Source organism: Onychomys torridus, chromosome 16, assembly GCF_903995425.1.
Source record: "Onychomys torridus chromosome 16, mOncTor1.1, whole genome shotgun sequence".
NCBI classification, from domain to species: domain Eukaryota; kingdom Metazoa; phylum Chordata; class Mammalia; order Rodentia; family Cricetidae; genus Onychomys; species Onychomys torridus.
Genome location: NC_050458.1, coordinates 36,917,108 through 36,936,255, shown reverse-complemented (window position 1 = coordinate 36,936,255; position 19,148 = coordinate 36,917,108). Strand labels below are relative to the sequence as shown.

General features: G+C 41.4%; 1 protein-coding gene across 4 annotated transcripts in view; it reads left to right on the top strand.

Annotated features, from left to right (window-relative positions):
• The window catches only part of Fam135b (family with sequence similarity 135 member B), a 284,052-nt gene that overhangs the window by 171,367 nt on the left and 93,537 nt on the right, over window positions 1–19,148 (top strand). For all 4 annotated transcript variants that reach the window (XM_036207799.1, XM_036207798.1, XM_036207800.1 and 1 more), the window contains exon 4: window positions 13,810–13,949. In XM_036207799.1, coding sequence (XP_036063692.1) covers window positions 13,810–13,949 — 140 coding nt within the window. The remainder of the gene's footprint in view (window positions 1–13,809; window positions 13,950–19,148) is intronic.

The window sequence follows — 19,148 nt, the reverse complement described above, 5'->3', positions numbered from 1 at the left end:
ATCTTAGATTTCTACTCAAATCTGAGCGAAGAAATCATCGCTAACTTGTTGGCATATGTTCTGTGTGTATCTTTAATCTCACTATAGAGAGGGTACAGCCTACACTTTGGGGGCCCTTCCACTAAAGAAACCAATTTGTACAAGTTGTACATGCAGTCAGCTTGTGCAAGCTACAGGAACTGATGATGGACAGAGAGGCTTCTCATTTCCACTCTTGCTTCTTTTTCTTTAGGACATTATGTGATTTCTTCCCCTTACCTGTTGCCAAACTAATTTTTGACAGTCATTATTTGACATATTATGTAGTAAATATCTTCTAGTTTATCTTTGAACTTTTTAAGGTAATTTTTGTTGTGTGCATTTTAAACTTCTAAGTTTAATATGCTAGAGTTTTGTCTACTGGATAAGACTGGGTTTCTGATCCCCATAATAATTCTTGTAAATAACATGATGCTGGAAACTCATAGTATTTCCTTTGATAGTTGGAAGAGTTGAGGTTCAAAGAAGTAGGGATGTCCTGATTTGTGCTCAGACTTGTTTGCTTGTCATTGGGATAGTTTTGAGACATAGTTACTTTGGTGCAGCCTGGAGGCTCTCCATGAGTGCCACCACCCCAGCAGCAACTCACTGACTCAATCTGCCCTGTGTTGCTACCTTTCCATTGGACATATTTTCCTACACAAGTACTTTCTACAGGAGTCATGGGCAGCATTTGAAATAGCACAGGCCAACTCTGTTGTCCACGTGCTCACTTCCTTGCCTCAGAAAATTCTAAATATTTGCTCTTAGCTTGCTGAATGTATTTGGTCTCACTGCCCAAGAGACTTTAACCTGCTGAGGACTGAAATATGCATTGGTCACCAGCCAGAGGGAGCTGAAAGTAAGCTCTCTGAGTAGACCATCTTCACATGGACTAACAGAGGATACCTCTCTCCTCCATCAGAGGTGGTATGGATAAAACCTACATAGCAAAGATCTTTCAAAATGTGAGCATGTATCTTTTTTTGCAAAATTCATTTTTCTCTTTCCACCTGATACTATACTACTCCCCGAAACCCCTAACCTAACTGAGGGTGTCAAGAACCATGATTCCAACAACGTGTTAATGAGATCTCTCTCTGTCTCTCTCTCTGTCTCTGTCTGTCTGCCTGTCTGTCTGTCTGTCTGTCTGTCTCTCTCTCTCTCTCTCTCTCTCTCTCTCTCTCTCTCTCTCGTGTGTGTGTGTGTGTGTGTGTGTGTGTGTGTGTGTGTGTGTGTAAGTGTGTATATATGTGTAGAGGGCAGGTGCCAATGCCAGGTGTCTTCATCAATCACTTGGTACTTTATTTTTGGAGACAAACTCTGTCAGTGAACCTGGAGCTTGCTGATTCAGCTAGACTAGGCTGGCTTGTAAATTTCAGGGATCCTCCTTTCTCTAGCTTCCCTGCACTGGGGTTACAGCTGTGCATCACTGTTCCTGGCTCTTTTATATGGTTACCAAGGATTGGACTCAGGTCCACATGTTGGCTGAGCAACCAGTTTACCAATGGAGCCAGACCTCAGCTCTATTTTTGTGTTTTCCTTTGATTGTAGGTTTATAGATATTCTGAAACCTCTGTCAGGTTTCAATCGAAACAGCACAGGGAAATACTCATTTTCCTTTCTAGATGGTAAATTTCTCTAAGTGTGATGTATTTTTGTTAAGTTTTAATTTTGTAACGCTAACAGCCTGTTAAGTGAGCAAATGTTCACTATTTTCTTTGTAGAAAATATCTGTTTTGTATAGACTAAGGCCTATGGGATCAGAAATGATCCTTGTTGCCAGGACTTAGTGCCTGGGAAATCAGCATCACCCCAGACTTAGATTTCAGTAAAGGCGTGGAGTCTGAATAACTAAAGTCTGCAAATGTTTTAGGATAATCTCTAGACTCCATTTATATACCTCTTCCCTTTTACTAAAGCTGCGTCGGAAACCTCAGCACATGTTCCAGTATTGATGGCGCTGGCTTGAAACAATTTAGGTTGCTGTTGTCAAAGTTCAGGGTGCAATAAGTCATGAGCCTTGGAAATGAATGCTTTGGTTTACCACCCTTAAAGTAAATGTGTTGTGCTTCAGTCTTCTGAGATACTTGCCAGTGGCTGACTCACACACTCGCTCAGTGACTATTAGTAATAGCACTAATAAATTTCTGTTGATCGAACAACTGTATATACCAAGCCATACACTAGTTATTTTATAAATATTATTTTACACATAGCCATTTTGGAGTAAAGGCCCATGCTCTACTCTTTTCCAAAGAAGCCTGGAATCTGGAGTCTGAGATTTATTTCATGTATGAAGTCCCTTATATTATATCATGTCAAATTTAATTTCCCTTGTGCTGTATTCCAACGTATATGAACAATTTGGAGAATGCATAACAGAAACACCTTTCATCACAAAATTTGCATTCTGGTCAGAAGAGTAGTCAATCAACACAAGCCAAGGGGTATTATATGGTAATGAGAAAAAATGCACAACTGTTAGGGAAAATCTGCCAACTTACAGATGGATGACTAATGAAGCGGCAGAGGAATGCTACCTGAGGTGTGTGTGTGTGTGTGTGTGTGTGTGTGTGTGTGTGTGTGTGTGTGTTGGAAGAGGAGGACCAGTGAAGCAGTTCAATATCAAGGTTAGAGAGTATCTCAAGGAAAGATTGCAAAACCAGTTCAGTATGGACTGGAACATTCCTTGACCATTTGGGAAGCTGTAGGACACTAAACACTGGACAGAAACATATTTAAGTGGTGAAGGCGGCAGAAGTTAGTCTTGGGGGCACTGTGGAGTGTGTGTAACACTGAAAAGAAAAGCCAGTGGGAATATCCTTGTAGCCAGCTACTATTTCCTAAATGAGAAAGTGGGCGGAGGGGGAGTGATTTGGCTTTACTATGTATTTTATTTCTGATGAGAAAATACAGAGAGAGTACATTTAAAGATCATTGAAAAAGGCCTGGCCTAGGAAGGGGAAATTCTTATGTAAAATAAGGTGGGAAAAACACCCAGGACCTTTTTAGTCATTAGGAGTGTGCACTTTCTCAGTCCCAGGACCAGGTGTGATGAGTAAAGAAAATATATATGTCAGCTCAATAGTGGGTAGGGCTGACATGCTCTGGGGATGCTCGGGGACATTTAAGGCAAGTGCATTAGTTACGCTGAACTGTGATAACACAAGACCTCACAGAAACAGCATAAGGGAAATAGTCTTTATTTGGGTTCATGGTTCCAGAGGGCTTTTAGTGCATCATGTCACGGGAAGCATGGTGAAGCAGCAAGGAGCATGGTGGTGGAGGATGTCACATCATTGCAGACAAGGAAACAGAGAACCAGGGACAGGAAGTAACCAAGTATAATACAAACTCCAGGAATCTATATCCAGCAACCTGTCTCATCTGGATGGGCTCTACATACTCAAGTAACACAGGCAGCTGAGAATTAAGCTTTTATGTGGTGAATATTTCAAACTATATCAGCAAGGGTGGGCAGTGTCCTGACCCTTGCCTACAATAGCTTACAAGGGACCAAGTGGAGCAGTGGCCATGGTGTCCAACAACATCAAGTGTGTTTGTGTCATTGCAACTTTAATATATGACAGAAACACCATAAGTGGGGGATGATTTGCTCTGGATCATGGTGTCAGGGGGTTGGTCATGATGGATAAGGCATGTCAGGAAGCCCTGCAGCTTGAAATAGGTTAAAGGAATGGGAAGACACCAAACCCTGCACTGATCCCTCAAATTCTGTCATCATGGGAGCACAGTGAGTGTGTGTTATTATACAGCTTCTTTGGGCTAAGGTAGGAATTCCTGGAGTTCAGATCAGGAATGGTCCCAGAGAGTACAGAATGGGTAGTGAAAATTCTTCTACCCCATACCCACTATGTCCAATGGAAAATTAATGGTTTGGCTCAGCCAAGGGCAGGACTGAGTAAAGTGACCTCAGAATCTACATCACACACTATGTCAGGTCCCTGAGATATGTCAACTGACAAGAAAGCCTGAGGGCATCAATAAATCAGAGAGATGATATCTGACCCTAGAGTAACTCCAAAGTCTACATTCAGAGCAATGACATAGCAAATCTGTGGCATTTGGTACCTCTGTGCAAGTGTTGCGAATGAATAAATTCTGTAGACCCCTCCAGTGTCCTGAAGGTCAAGGAGCTCAGACCACTTTGTAATTTAGGAAGACAACATGAAAAGTTGAGAAGATAAAGCCACATGTGCAGGCCTGGAGCAGCGAGGCTAAACAGCCTTGGCTTGAAAATACCTTGCTTATTTTAAGGGTAATGACAGCAGGTAGGAACAAGTGTAATAATTGATGCCCAGCACTTTCTGTATCTCTTTCTAATTTGGCCAAATATGTTGGTCTCTTCCCCAGGCCTTCAGATTCCTCACAGCTCATAAAGGATTTTTGCCCAGCTTACTGATTAGTCTATATAGGACCCCGTTCACTGCCATGCCTGGCACACATTATGTTTAACTACCTTATGTAATGCTATTTCTTTTAATCATCGTTTCTGCACTCAGCACTGTACATCAGAGCTAGGTATGTGCACTAATTCTCAAGCGGGAGGGGCAGCAGAGGAAATCTGAAGAACTGTAGGGGAGTCCAGGTGAAGGCACTGATGGGCAGCTCATCCAAGGCTTAGGTTGGGCAGGACTATGCTCTGCCACTCTAGGAAACCTGTTGGGTGCTGATAATTTTCTGGGCAGTTCAAGCTTGCTCAGACCCTTGAGCTGAGGCTGTCCTGCCAGCTGGATATTCTGCCTCTGTAGAAGACACAAGCAAAATAGCCACCCGATCCTGATCCTTCCTGTTTTCAGCAGTGGCTGGGGGGACTCCAACTCTTTGTGTAACAACCCATGATTCTCTGCTGTACTCTGTGACCTAGGCCAAAGTCACCATGAGCTAGAGAGCTGCGCTGTGCTTCCGAGAACACTCATCATCAGGCAGGGACACTGCGGCACTTACAAAAGTTTGATTAGCTGCAATTGCAGCTAAACTTAGTTCTCCTTGGGAAGCATATGGCTGTGGCAGATGGTCTGGGAAGGCCCAAATCACATAAGCAGGCTCTTCGTTTCACATTTTGCTGAGTTTCCTGATGATTTATTAAAGGGAATGTGTCTATGTGTGTGTTTGCCTGTGTGTGTGTGTGTGTGTGTGTGTGTGTGTGTGTGTGTGTGCGTGTGTGTGTGTGTGTGTGCTTTTGTCTGTGTGCATGTATTCAGGATTAGAATGTGGAATTGTAGTTATGCCTTTCTCAGAGAGTCCCATGCTATGGTTTTAGGCATAGTTCATGTCTATGCTATTGTGTGCAAGGGACCATGCATTGATGTGGACTGTAGGTCAGTATGACAACTTAGCTGGAAACAGAGACTGACTGCATCAGCAAGCTAGCTGCTCCATCTGACATCTAGCTCAGGAGGATATGATAAAACACAATGGGAGGGGCTGTCTTGGACACAATAAGCGTATGCTTGATCTTTGGCATAAAGGTTAAGGGCATAAAACATCATACTCATTCAGAAAGATGTGGGGGCTACAATTGCTGCCTCATAAATAAAAATGTATTAACTCTTGGAGCCAGCTCAAATTCCCCAGAGAAGAGAGTACAGTTTATGAAGTAAAAATAAACGAGTCAAAGAGCTAGAGTTTGGCACACTGAAGCAAGAGGATGTTGAAGAAGTCAAGGGGGTCTGGAGAAGTCAAGAGTGACAGGCGAGAGGTGGCATGAACTTAGATACTTCCATTTGAGAATGATGGAGGGTGTGAACTGACCATGGTGGTAGAGAGATCAAATATTGTTAGTGCTATTTTTGCTTGTGAAGGAATGAAAGATGAGAGATTTAAAAGTTTTCTCTATAGTCCTTCAGGTGTAATCACAGAGCATCCAAGCAATGCCCACTGTGCATCTAGTCTTCTTCCTTTCCAATATAAAACACAACTGAAGATCTCTTCTACCCTCTACCCCCTTTCTGCCATGAGACTTCTATTGGTAAAATTCTGTACTTGATCCTGTTATAGCCACATTTGTTGCCATTTTTTCATCTAATAGTATGTCTGTTCACCACTTTGGCTACCCATCATTTGTTACACCCCACATCAAGCACTTTCAATGACCCACCCTGAGATGGTGGTGCTCTCCCAGTCCCAGCTCACAGCTAAGAAAACTGAGGTTCAGACTGGAAGATGCTTTGTGTGTGAGTACACACTGTATAGATTCCAATGCTAAGAGCAAACCCACATTTTCCAACTCAAATCTGCCTTTTGTTCTTAAAAAAAGAAAAACAAAAAACATAGGTACAAGATGGTTCACTGGACTCAGATACTGAAATGCAAATTGAAGTACTTGAGATGGCTCAGCAGTGGGGACTAATCTGGAGGAAGGCCCAGCTGGTGGGCTGTTGGAGGACTAGAGTGTGCTGCAGGCTTCATGCTAGGCTTTTGCCTTTGTGAGTATAGAGCAGCGCAAATTATTGACCAATAAAGAGTTATCAAGTGCTGGACTGACTGGGCTCAATCTAATAGGCAGGTCATTGTGGCTTATAATTAAGTAATTAAACCCACTCAGTGTTGATAGGAGAACACTACCTAGCAAATTGCAGCAACAGCTCTTGCTTATTGCCAGACACTTAAATGGTGTTTTAATTTGGCTCTTGAGTTTAGTTGCCCTCTTGTAAGTATGAATTTGTGTCAGATATAGAACCTGCTTTCTAACTTGAGTTTTCTTGAAGAGTAAGTTACAGGTGAGAAATCCCCAACATTAGAACTATGATACTGACGAGAATCCCATTAATGTGGGATGGCTTTGCCAAGTTGTCCTCCTCCAGCCTTGTTCTCATTAGTAACTGATGGAATTATTGACTGAGCATGTGTAGAATTCAGTGACTCTAGTACCCAGAGCCTACTCATCCATGATTCTAGATCTCTGATAAAACAAAATTGGTGAAAAAGATCAAGAGAAGTGAAATATGAGAGAGAGAAGTTAGAAATCATCATACAGAATGTTGGAGAGTATCCCCTTCCATTATATTCTCACCATCAAGAAAATAAAATCTAACATATTACCAATATGGTTTGGTAGCTGAGTAGTAGATGATCAGGTAAATGTCAAGAAATAGAAAAATTTGAAACAACAACAACAAAAGAACACAATCTGGAGCATGTTGGCTTTTGTTCAGTTTGACATTGAGTATATAGCAAACTATATGTTCACAAGTTTCCTCATGAATAAAATGAAAGCTCATATCATCAAGGTGACATAGAAGTGATATGTGTAAAGCATGCAAAATATCTGGAATATGGATGGCCAATCCAATGCTAGCTCCTAGCAATGTTCTAGAACCTGTAAACATCCAGTGATAAACAGTAAGAATATCATGGGAATGCCCACCCATCAAACTGAGCTAATGGAAGTCATTGTCTTCCATGATGCAACCAGTGATGAGTCACCCATGTGTCATGGACAGGTTCACACCCATGTCCATACAGGTCAGCCCTGTTTGTCCCAAAGCAAAACCTATAAGACATAAAAGTGGGATGGAGACTTGGTGGGAGGAGGGAGAGAGGTTGATAGCAATGGTAGGAGGATAAAAGAGGGATGAATGTGGCCAGAAAGTATCATTTATAAAACTGTCCAATTATAAATTAATAAAAAGAGAAATGATTGCTGAGAGTACTGTGTATATCAAGTAAGCACTGCGCCATCATAAAAGAAAGAAAAAGGAAGGAAGACAGAGTTTGTGGAAAAAATTAAATTTGTCTCCTATTTATAACATATTATAGAAGTGGTTTTGTAAACCATAGTTAGTAAAAATATCTACTTTCCAACTCAATTTAGTGTACATAAAATATCACCTTAACAGTTTTCAATTACCCTTTGTGAGATGTTGCAAATAATGCAACATCACAGACAATGAGGCATTATTTAGGGGGAAAAGGTCGACTGGGTTGAATCAAAGGTCTCATTCTTTAATCAACAGATGGTTGTGTAAAACAGACACACATCACAAGGAACCCTACAATGTTTGGTTTTTTGTTGTTGTTGTTGTTGTTTGTTTTGTTTTTTCAAGACAGGGTTTTTCTGTGTAGCTTTGCGCCTTTCCTGGAACTCGCTTTTGTAGACCATGCTGGCCTTGAACCCTACAATGTTGTACATTGTTGAATCCCAGTTTTCTGCTTCGATCTGGTGTATATGGGTCAGTAGTATCTGTTTAAAGCATGCATGAGTAGATCTAGTTTATTAAAAGTCATAAAATATATTAATCTGGGTTCTGTGAGAGTCATAAACTTATACCTACACCTATAAATGCAAAAATAATCAGCATCCATCCCATCTACAGTCGAGTACTTTAAATGGAAAACAACAAAAGATAGCCAATAGTCATTGGAATTGCAGTAAAAATGACGTTTTATCGATGTGTCGTCAATGAGATTTGCTTCACAGATTGAAAACACCCACAAAATTACACTGCTTCAGTATTGCAGATGGATACTTGTTATGAACTCCTTGTTAGCAGGAAGCGCTTTTCCCCATCTCCAATTGTCTGGAAAGCCCTGGGTTTATGCTGGCTCCCTTGCCAGATTCTGGATCTGATCAGCTCCTCACTGCTATGCATTAGGTTGGCAGCTAGATCTATAGAAGTGAGGATCCTTAGAGCTCATGACGATCCTCATGACTTAGTGGAGAGCTCCTTGCTGGTCCAAGATCTGTTTAGATCTCTGGAGATGCTGCTGTAAGCTCCTAGTTTATAACTCTGTAGATAGACTGTGCTTTGAATGTTTGTCATTTCCCAAACTGGCAATAAACCTCAGTTATCATAAGAGTGATGTGAAGTGGGACTTAGAAGGTAAGAGCTAAGACTATACCTGAGGGTATGATAGTTACCACCACAAAAGGGCAAGTTATTGTCACTTTTGTCATGGGGATAAAACAGCAAGGAGGTCTTTGCCAGAGAGAGACCCCGTGACTCTCCAGAACTCTGGAGCCAACAAATTCCTACTCACTAGTAGCTGTCCAGTATGTGGTAATATGTAATCATTGCACCAAACACATTGAAACACCTTCACATATTCAGCTGTGGATCAACAGAGTTCAACCTTCCTGTCACACAGAAACAAGTCATAGTGCAGTAAAACCAGTATTACCCAGGAGGGCCTGAACCTCATAGAAAGTTCTCATTTTGGCCTTTACTTTCTTCACTTACCTTTATTTTGGTCACCAAGTTGCCCCTTTGTTCCAAAGAGTATGTGGATATCTCTTTGGATAGGAAAATTTGTCTTTTCTGATGTGCCCCGCCCCCCAATTTCACACACATAGAAAGAAAAATAAGGAAAAACCAACCAACCAACCAACCAAACAATCAACAACAAAACCTCCTTGTTCCTCAGGAATTTCCGATCCAGGTTAAAGCTACTTTAATGACAACCATAACATTTATACCAGTGAAGTATATGCCCCAATCCCACCAGCCAGCAACATGTGAATCACATTTTGAATTTATTTTTCAACATGACTTTGCTTTGCCTCTTCCTTGAATTGTTAGAACAAAAATAATCATTTGGTTTCAAAGCAGCTTTGTATGTTTCCTAGAAGCATGCAGAAAATGAACAGTGTACAGTCATCTTTAAGCTTACTTTCATCCTACTTGGAAATCTGAGTTTTGAGAACTTTACAGTTAAAAACTTCCTTCTTTATTCACCATTTCCTGGAAACTAGGAAGGACAGTTTCTTGCGTTATTTGAGCTCAGATTTATTTACCTGTCCAAGGCCAGGCATCCAGAAAAGTATTGGGGATGAATATAGAAATAACTAAATAAGACCCTCAGTAAGAGAAGCCTTTCTTCTGAAATCCAGGTGGTCCTGGGGGGACTCACACTCAGATGGGGCTTTTCCAATGTGCTTTTTAATGGTGTTGGAGAAAACTTTCTCACAGGGTGTGGACTGAGTTCAAGAAAACTCAGAGGTGGATTCACAATATTTTATCTGGTCCATGTCAGTGATTAATGAGGGTGCTGTTCGCATTGGGTTCTGTAGAAAGATCAGCAGTTCCAGCTTGTCATCTATGCTCACAGAGCCTATGTTATGTGTGTGGGGGGGAGGGGGAGCAGAGGAAGAGCATCAACTGAATTTTCAACATTAAGAGCTCTGTAGAAATGATAAGTATTCATCTGACTCATTTTAGGGGGAAAGAGAAATATTGAGATATAACACTTTGACAGGGCAGTGGTGGCACATGCCTTTAATGCCAGCACTCGGGAGGCAGAGGCAGGCAGATCTTTGTGAGTTCGAGGCCAACCTGGTCTACAGAGCGAGATCCAGGAAAGGTGCAAAGCTACACAGAGGAACTGTGTCTCAAAAAACCAAAAAAAAAAAAAAAAAAAAAAAAAAAAGACATAAAACTTTGTCCTCTTACCCTTTGATCTGAATCCAGAAACAGCTGTGGAGATGAATTTTGTGTACAGTGGGAACCTCTGTACTTTTCTCTGCCCTGTTCGCTTTCCCCTCAGCCACCTTCTTTCCCCCACTATCTTCTTCCTCTTTTAGATCCTTCCTTTCTCCTTTCCTCTTATTAATTAAAGCCCGTACCCTCCTCATACACAACGTTATTCCTGACATGGAGAAGCAGACATATTGCAAAGATTTGAGTGTACATCCTCTTATAGACCTCTCAGGGTAGGCTCCATGTGTGATGAATATCAGTTTTCATTAATCCACCCAAAAGATAAAGAGAGGACCACTCTTTAACATGTGCATTACTTTTTTTTCTTTGTTCATTTGGTGGTATCATGGCTTGAAACCTTACACCGACCAGGTCACTTTTCTACACCTCTGACAATTCTCTAGTCCTTTTTCAATTTTTTGCTTCGAGATCACATTGAACCAAGTTACCCAGACTGGTCTTGAACTTGTTCTATAGTTCAGGGAGGCATATAACTGTCCTGCTTACACCTCCTGAGTAGCTGGGATTATAGACCTTTATAACCTGGTCTGACCACTGTGCACCATGAAGGATACAGACCATATATTTTTCCCATTTCTGAGGTGTTTGTGCCTGTTAATGAGAGGAAGAAGAGGTACAGATGATGTGAATTGGTCCCTCTAGTCTAATGTGGAAACCTGCACAAAAAGAACATAGCATCCAGGGTAAACTATTTAAGTAAGTGGCTTTGCTGAGAAGAAAATGTGTTCCCTTTAGGATGTCTTCTTGACATCTTGAGGGAGAAAGGTTGGGATATCCACGCATGGACTGCCCTCACTGAAGGAGAGGGAACATACAATCCCTTGTTTGGTGATGATGGAAAATGACACAGAGTCCCATACAACCTGCTAAGTGCCCTGTCTTGGGATGAGCAGGGTATTGTGGGGCTTTGGGCTCTTCAGTGATGATAAATGGTACCCTGTAACCTAGTCTGCCAATCTGATCTAAATCAGAGGACATTTGTCCTTAGAGACCGGCCTAATTTCATGGCATTTACCAGAAACTACCAAGAAAGCCAGTTCTCAGCACAGCTAAAATGCTATCACCTTGTATACTGCAGCCCCTGTATGTGCCAGGTCATAGGATCCTGGTCTGTTGGATTTTCTTTATATCCATGATACTTCCACTTGATCAGTGTGGAGATGCCATTTTTCAAAGGAAAAGCTGCTGTTATAAGAGATGATGTCACTTCCCCAAAAAGGAAACCGATGGTGATTCTTTGCCAGCTGTCCCTCCTGGCAGTAGACAGTTCATGCCGCTCTGACCTTCATCCATCCTCTTGCACATTGTTGGTCTGACTTATAGATCAACCAGGCTCTGACAAGGGAAGGAAGAAGAAAAGAGGGCAGTGCAGGCAATAAAAACAGAGAAATCTGCACACAGGGGAGATTCTATTTAAAAGCCAGGTCAACTTGAATCCAACAGGTCTCCATGGAGCTGGATTAGGACTGTGATTTTATTTCCTTGTGATGATAAACAAATTAGAGCAGGCAGGTCTTAGTGGCCCTGCAGGCAATGTAGGGTTTAGGATGGTCTCTGCTTCCTAGCTACATAAGTGTGTGCTTAAATGCTACTGTACATTGAAATGTTATGCCAATGCTCTTGGTCTTTATTTCCTAGGGACTCAGACACCATGAGTGATTTTGATTTGCTATGTGATCAAATTTCTTTCATTGTGTAAGCTCTCTTTTTTTTTTTTCCAATCAAGCTGTATTGGTTACTTTTCCTTTGCTATGATAAAACATCACTATCAAGACAACTTATAGAAAAGTGAATATATTTTGACTTACACTCCCAGAAGGTTAGATTCCATCATAATGCTGGGGACAGCATGACAGCAAGCATCAGGCATGGTAGCTGGAGCAGGAATCTAAGAGCTCACACCCTTAACCACAACTTCAAAGTAAAGAGAGAGAGAAAAAACTGAATGTAGGTGAGGTTGGTTTTTGTTGTTGTTGTTTGTTGTTTGTTTTTGTTTGTTTGTTTGTTTTTTGAGACAGGGTTTCTCTGTAGCTTTGGAGGCTGTCCTGGAACTCACTTTGTAGACCAGGCTGGCCTCAAACTCACAGAGATCCACCTGGGTGAGGTTTTCACTTTCAAATACTGATTCCAGTGACATACTTCCTCCAGCAAGGCCATGCATTCTAAGCCCCCCCCCCCCAACAGTGCCACTAACTGGATCACATATCCAAAAGCCAGAGCCTTTGGGTGACAATTCTCATTCAATCTTGAGGTTCTTGGTGGTCCATTTTTTACAACTGTTGGATATCCAGGCTGAGGGACACTTGTCATCACTCCTACCAGGCCATTTACAACCTTGTCACCTCCCAAGGACCACTACCAGTTTACTGTTTAACTTGTGAATTTGGGGTAAACACAAATATCCAATTGCCAATAAGGAAATGCTAAGGCACTGTTCTCTGGTTTTATGGCATTAGTCTATAGCATACTTATTCTAGAATTTTTCTTGGGGACTAAGAGAAACACATTTAAAGGGCTTTGGAAGCTATTAAGTATGTATTATAGATACTATTATGAATAAGTAATCGTTTCCTTGGATAAACTTTAACATTATTTATCTTTAAATAATTACACGCTTTTTCACCCTAAAATTTGTGTGGTAGTATTTATAGGCATGTACCTATTTGACACACATGAAGACCCTGGGGAATGGATGCAGCTAGATCTCTTAACATTATTGTCTACTTGAATTAAACTTGGCATTGAAATGTTGTTTAGTGATTATGAAATAGAACACACTGAAGCTCCAATATAACATGGTTCATTAGAGTGCTTCTCAGCAGTACAATTAGAATGTGATATTTGCCTGAAATTCTAGACAGAACATTCCTCAGATCACATACTATTTAGCAGCATTTGCAGGGGGGATGGATGCTATGAGCACTAGGAAGTCTTTGTAGAAAGAAAGCTGTCTTCTCTAGTTTATTCATCATACTCTTTGTTTCCTGGATGGTGGTGAAAGGACTCATAGTATTGCCATGTGAACAGGTGAGGAATTTTTCAGGTACTAACTTCCAGATAGGAATACTACTCACAGCAAGAATGACTTTGCTAAAGTCATGTGGCTTATAAGACACTGAACAAGGTTCTCTTGAGAGACAGTTTACTCCAGTGAACAAAACCATTCCCATGGTAGGTGCTCATTCATTTGTGATCTTAAGCTTTGGAAACTGTAATTCAGGTTGGAATCACAATATTCCTCAAGACCAGCAAGACACTTGATGGGATTGTATTTTCAGGATTGTTCCAAAGTTCATGGCCTCCTTATTGATTTCCTTCTTGTTTGCAGAGAGCAGCAGCCTGCATTCAGCCTGTGTCCATGAGAGTGCTGTGCATAGTCGAATCTTCCAGATCTTATACAGGAATGAAGAAGTTCCCATAAATGATGCCATGCTCTTCCGGACTCATTTGCTCTTAGATGGTGAGAGGGTAAGTCTTGCTCTCCTGCCAGACACAGAGGTTGTCTTTCCTGAATAACCATTCCCTCTCATTGTTGGATTCAGGGTGAGTGAAGGAGAAGCTACTGATTAATTCTGAGATCTGGTAAGAATTTATGGTTCAGATATTCATCTGCTTCAGATGTGTTTTTCTTCTTCATTCTCATGCCTGCTCATTCCATGAAACCGTGGTCACAGATAGTCACTCCTCACTTGCTCAAGTGTACTTCTGCTCAGGCTTACTGTCCATGAATTAATGGTTTAATTATCTGTTCTTTTTTTTTTTTTTTTGGTTTTTTTCAAGACAGGGTTTCTCTGTATAGCTTTGCACCTTTCCTAGAACTCACTCCGTAGCCCAGGCTGGCCTCAAACTCACAGAGATCCACCTGCCTCTGCCTCCTGAGTGCAGGGATTAAAGGCATGCGCCACCACCACCTGGCTCCAATTATCTGTTCTTTTTAAGCTCTGTTAGGTCATTGGAGAAGACATAGAAGTGAAGAAGGTTTCAAGGCCCCTTGTCTTCAAGAGCCTGGTAGCTCAGTTAGTGAGCAACAAGCACATTATAGAAGAGAAGATTCAGTCTCGGCAATGAGGCCATGGATGAGAACCAATTACGAAGAGAACTAACTAGAAGCCAAGGAATCTGATGGGATGTTTTAAAATAAATACAGACAAGGAGTCGCTGTGGAGGCCCTGTGGGTATTTTATTCATATATGCTGTAGTGACATAGAAGATTTAGGCAGACTTAAAAATATATAGACTAGTAAGAGGGAGGAACAGCAGAATGAGACAGAGAAGATAATAAACACAGAGGGTGTCAATGGTCAAGCCACATGACAGCCAAAGGTAGCCTAGAGAGCAGAGTTCAGTTATACCCAGGAGATGGAGGACTCCATGTAGATAAGACAGTCTGTAGAAATGGACTATAAGAGTAGGCCTTGCCCCTCTGGCTCCTACAATTCTTCTTCCTCTCTTCAACAGAATTCCCCAAGCTCAGGTAATGTTTGGCTGTGGGTCTCTGCATCTGTTTCCATCAGTTGCTGAGTGAAGGCTCTCTGATAATAATTGGATCACAGGGGATGGCCAGTTCAGGTTATGTATCTACTGTTACTAGGAGTCTTAGCTGTGTTCATCCTTGTAGGGTCATGGGAATTTCCCTTGCATCGGATTTCTATCCGACCCTAAAATCCCCCTCCTCTAGTCATCTCTTTCAGTACTCTCCTCTTCCCTGGACCCCCCAACCTGATCCTTAAGTTCCCATCGCCACCTGTCCCCAGTACACTTGAGATCTCCTATATTTCCCCTTCCCAGGAGATCCATGCATCTCCTCTTGTGAACTTCTTGTTCCCTTGTCTCTTTGGGTTTACGGATTCTGGCATGGTTATCCTTCACTTTACAGCTAATATCCACTTGTGAGTACATGCCATGTTTGTCTTTCTCAGTCTGGGTTACCTCATTCTGGATGAGTTTTACCTAGTTCATTCATTTGCCTTCAAATTTTCTGATGTCATCTTTTTCCTTCCTTTTCAATTTTATTTTATTTTTTATCATTATTTTTTATTATTATATTTGTGTTTTAATTTTACACATCAGCCATGGGTTCCCCTGTCCTCCCCTCTCCCGCCCCAAACCCAACCTTCCCCCCAGCCCCTCCCCTCTATTCCTATCTCCTCTAGGGCCAAGACTCCCCTGGGAATTCAATTAAACCTGGTGGATTCATTACAGGCAGGTCCAGTCACCTCCTTCCAGACTGAGCAAAGTGTCCCTGTGTAAGCCCAAGGTTCCAAGCAGCCAGCTCATTCACTAAGGACAGGTCCCAGTCCCACAGCCTGGATGCCTCCCAAACAGTTCAAGCTATTTAATTGTCTCACTTATCCAGAGGGCCTGATCCAGCTGGGGGCTCCACAGCCTTTGGTTCATAATTCATGTGCTTCCATTCATTTGGCTATTTGTCCCTGTGCTTTTTCCAGTCTTGGTCTCAACAATTCACACTCTTACAGCCCCTCCTCTTTCTTGACAATTGGACACCTGGAGCTCCACCTGGGGCCTGGCTGAAGATCTCTGCATCCACTTCCATCAGTTATTGGATGAGAGTTCCAGCACGACTGTTAGGGTGTTTGGCCATCTGATCACCAGACTAGGTCAGATCAGGCTTTCTCTTTACCATTGCCAGCAGTCTACAGAAGATATATCATTGTGGATTTCTGGGGACCTCTCCAGCACTCTGCCTATTCCTGTTCTCATGTGGTCATCATTTATCATGGTCTGTTATTCCTTTTTCTCCCTTTCTGTTCTTGATCCAGCTGGGATCTCCTGCTCCCCTAAGCTTTCTTTCCCTCAAATCTTGCCCTCCATTACTCCCACTGTTGTCCAGGTTGTTCATGTAGATCTCATCCATTTCTCTGTCATTGGGTGATCTCTGGGTGTTTCCTAGGGTCCTGTTTTCTAGGTACCCTCCCTGAAGTTGTGTAGCAGTCTAGTCATCTTTGTTTTACATCTAGTATCCTCCTATGAGTGAGTACATGCCATGTTTGTACTTCTGAGTCTGGGTTACCTCACTCAGGATGATTTTTTCTAGATCCATCCATTTGCCTGCAAACCTCATGATGTCATTGTTTTTCTCTGCTGAGTAGTACTCCATTGTGTATATGTACCATATTTTCTTTATCCATTCTTCAGTTGAAGGGCATCTAGGTTCTGATGTCATTTTTTAACAGCTGAGTAATACTCCATTGTGTAAATGTACTACCTTTTTTTTTTTTTATCCATTCTTCACTTGGGGGCATCTAGGTAGTTTCCAGATCCTGGCTATTATGAATAAAGTTGCTATGAACATAGTTGAACAAGGACATCACAAGAAAACCCACAGAAACAACTAACCTGTCTTATAAGAACTCATAGAATCTAATTCAACAACCAGGAAGCCTGGAGGTAAACAACCTAGACCCTCTACATATATGTGATAATTGGGTAGCTTGGTCTTTGTGGAACTCCTAACAATGGGAATAGGGGCTGTCCTTAATGCTTTGGCTGGCTCTTGGGAACCTATTCCTCATACTGGGTTGCCTTGTCCAGCCTTAATACAAGGGGAGATGCATAATCTTACTGCAACTTGATATGCTATGCTTTGTTGACACTCATGGGAGGCCTGCCCCTTTCTGAACAGAAACAAAAGGAGTAGATTGGGGAAGGGACAGAGAGAAAGGAGGGAATGGGAGGAGAAGGGGAAGGGGAAAGTTCAGACGGCTATAAAATAAATGAATAAATAAATGAATGAATGAATGAATAAATAAATAAATGAATGAATGAATGAATAAATAAATAAATAAATAAATAAATTGTGCCATGCTCTTGGAGACACCAATGATAGTCCAATGTAGTTGAAAGAAGCAAAACTTCTATTGAATAGTAATAGGAACTGGGTCTAGTTGTATTAACCACCCACTGATCTTATCACCAGTAACATCTCATATTTGTCAGATTAATTCCACTGGGCTTTTTGCTGAGTGCTTTGTAATATCTCATTGAGTCATTGCAGTATGGTGAAGGGCTTTCTCAACCCCCTTTGATGTATAAGGATGCAGAGATTTAGAGCTGTGACTTGTCTCCATCACACCACGAAGGTGTGGTAAAGCTGTGGTTTAAATATGGAGTCTAAGATGTGTTTTTCCAAAGAGCATATAGGACCACCATGTAGATGTGGTGGGAGAAGGGGAATCCTCTGGTTGTTCAAGCTCAGTAGTAAAGTAGAAAAAACAACAACCATAAGGAATTGCATTATTTGAAATTGGTCAACCCTTTTTGTACACTTTCTTTAGTTCACTCTAATGTTATAGAGTAAGTAGAAGTATTTTACTCTCATGTTGTGAATGGAAAACAACTAGATTCAGGATTTGCATTCATGCATTCTGACTTTAGAAGCTGCCTACTTAGCCTTCAGGCTACAGGAGCCCTGGAGGAAAAGAGAAGAATCACTGTGATAAACATGTTTAGGTGTCTTGCAACTGTAATAAGTAGGTTCCTATAAACATGTGTATGTAGGTATCTTGCAACTATAATATGTAGGCTTCTATAAACATATATGTGTAGGTATCTTGCAAGTAAGGTTTAACAAGGAACTAGGGAAAGTCATAATCAGAATCAGTCTAGTCTTGATTCCCAGAGAATTGCAGCCACTAAATCTAATGCTCACAGGAAGTTCTCAGTATTCAGGCAAATGCTTGCTCAGAAAGTGGTTAATGGGTTTACTTTTCCCATCTTATTTCCAGGTAACTGGCAGTGAGAGCCCATGCTCCTTTAGTTCTATACAAAGCTAGATTTTTGGTTATGAAAAACTAAAAATAAGAGAAGTTATTTATAGCACCTAAATTCAGCAAAATGTTAGCATTTTTAGTATTCTTTAAAAAAAAATTTAATACCACAAAGACCCAAAGATAAATTCTATCTGCATGTCTCTGCTTGAATTATACTTAACTAAGAAGTTATTTCTAAAGAAGACTTTGAATAGGTGATGTCTGTCCCTGCAGGATGAGAGCATTTTTATAAAGAAACAAAAGACAAAAAAGGTGAGTTTGGGAGAACAGTTTTATTCCTCAATGATACATTGACACTGCCTCTGTGAAGGACACTATCCCTGCAAGTTGGAGTCCACAACGATTAAGGACTAACGTATTCCTTAACAAGGAAATTAGCAGGGACATATGGCAAAAAAAAATAGCCAGGGTGTTTTGCCTCAAGCAGGAGAGCACTGCCAGTGATTGTGGTAAACCGGTAGTGTTTGCAGGATTTGCCTGATCCAAACAGAGCTAACAAATGTCAGCCCTGCCTTGCCAGATCCAAGGGATGTTTTGCTTTCCCCCCCCCCCCCCCGGAAGCTATAAACCCACAATACAAATATGAATGTGAAATCACCTGAATTTCTTGCATTTGCAACTTGTTCAAAATGTTTTTTTAAAAATACTATGGGGACTAAACAAAACCTGCCTGGAGATGAGATTTGCCTTCTGGGTTTCCAATGTAGGAGCTCAGAACAAGCTATGGTAATCAGAAGTACTAAATGTGAAGAGGGAAAAGAGGTGGCTAACTCTGAGTTGCAGAGGAGGGTTTCAGCCAGCTAGGGAGCAGACAGGGGTCTAAGCCCTGTGGTATAGGGACAGTGCTGACACTGAATGAATCCACAGAGTACAGATA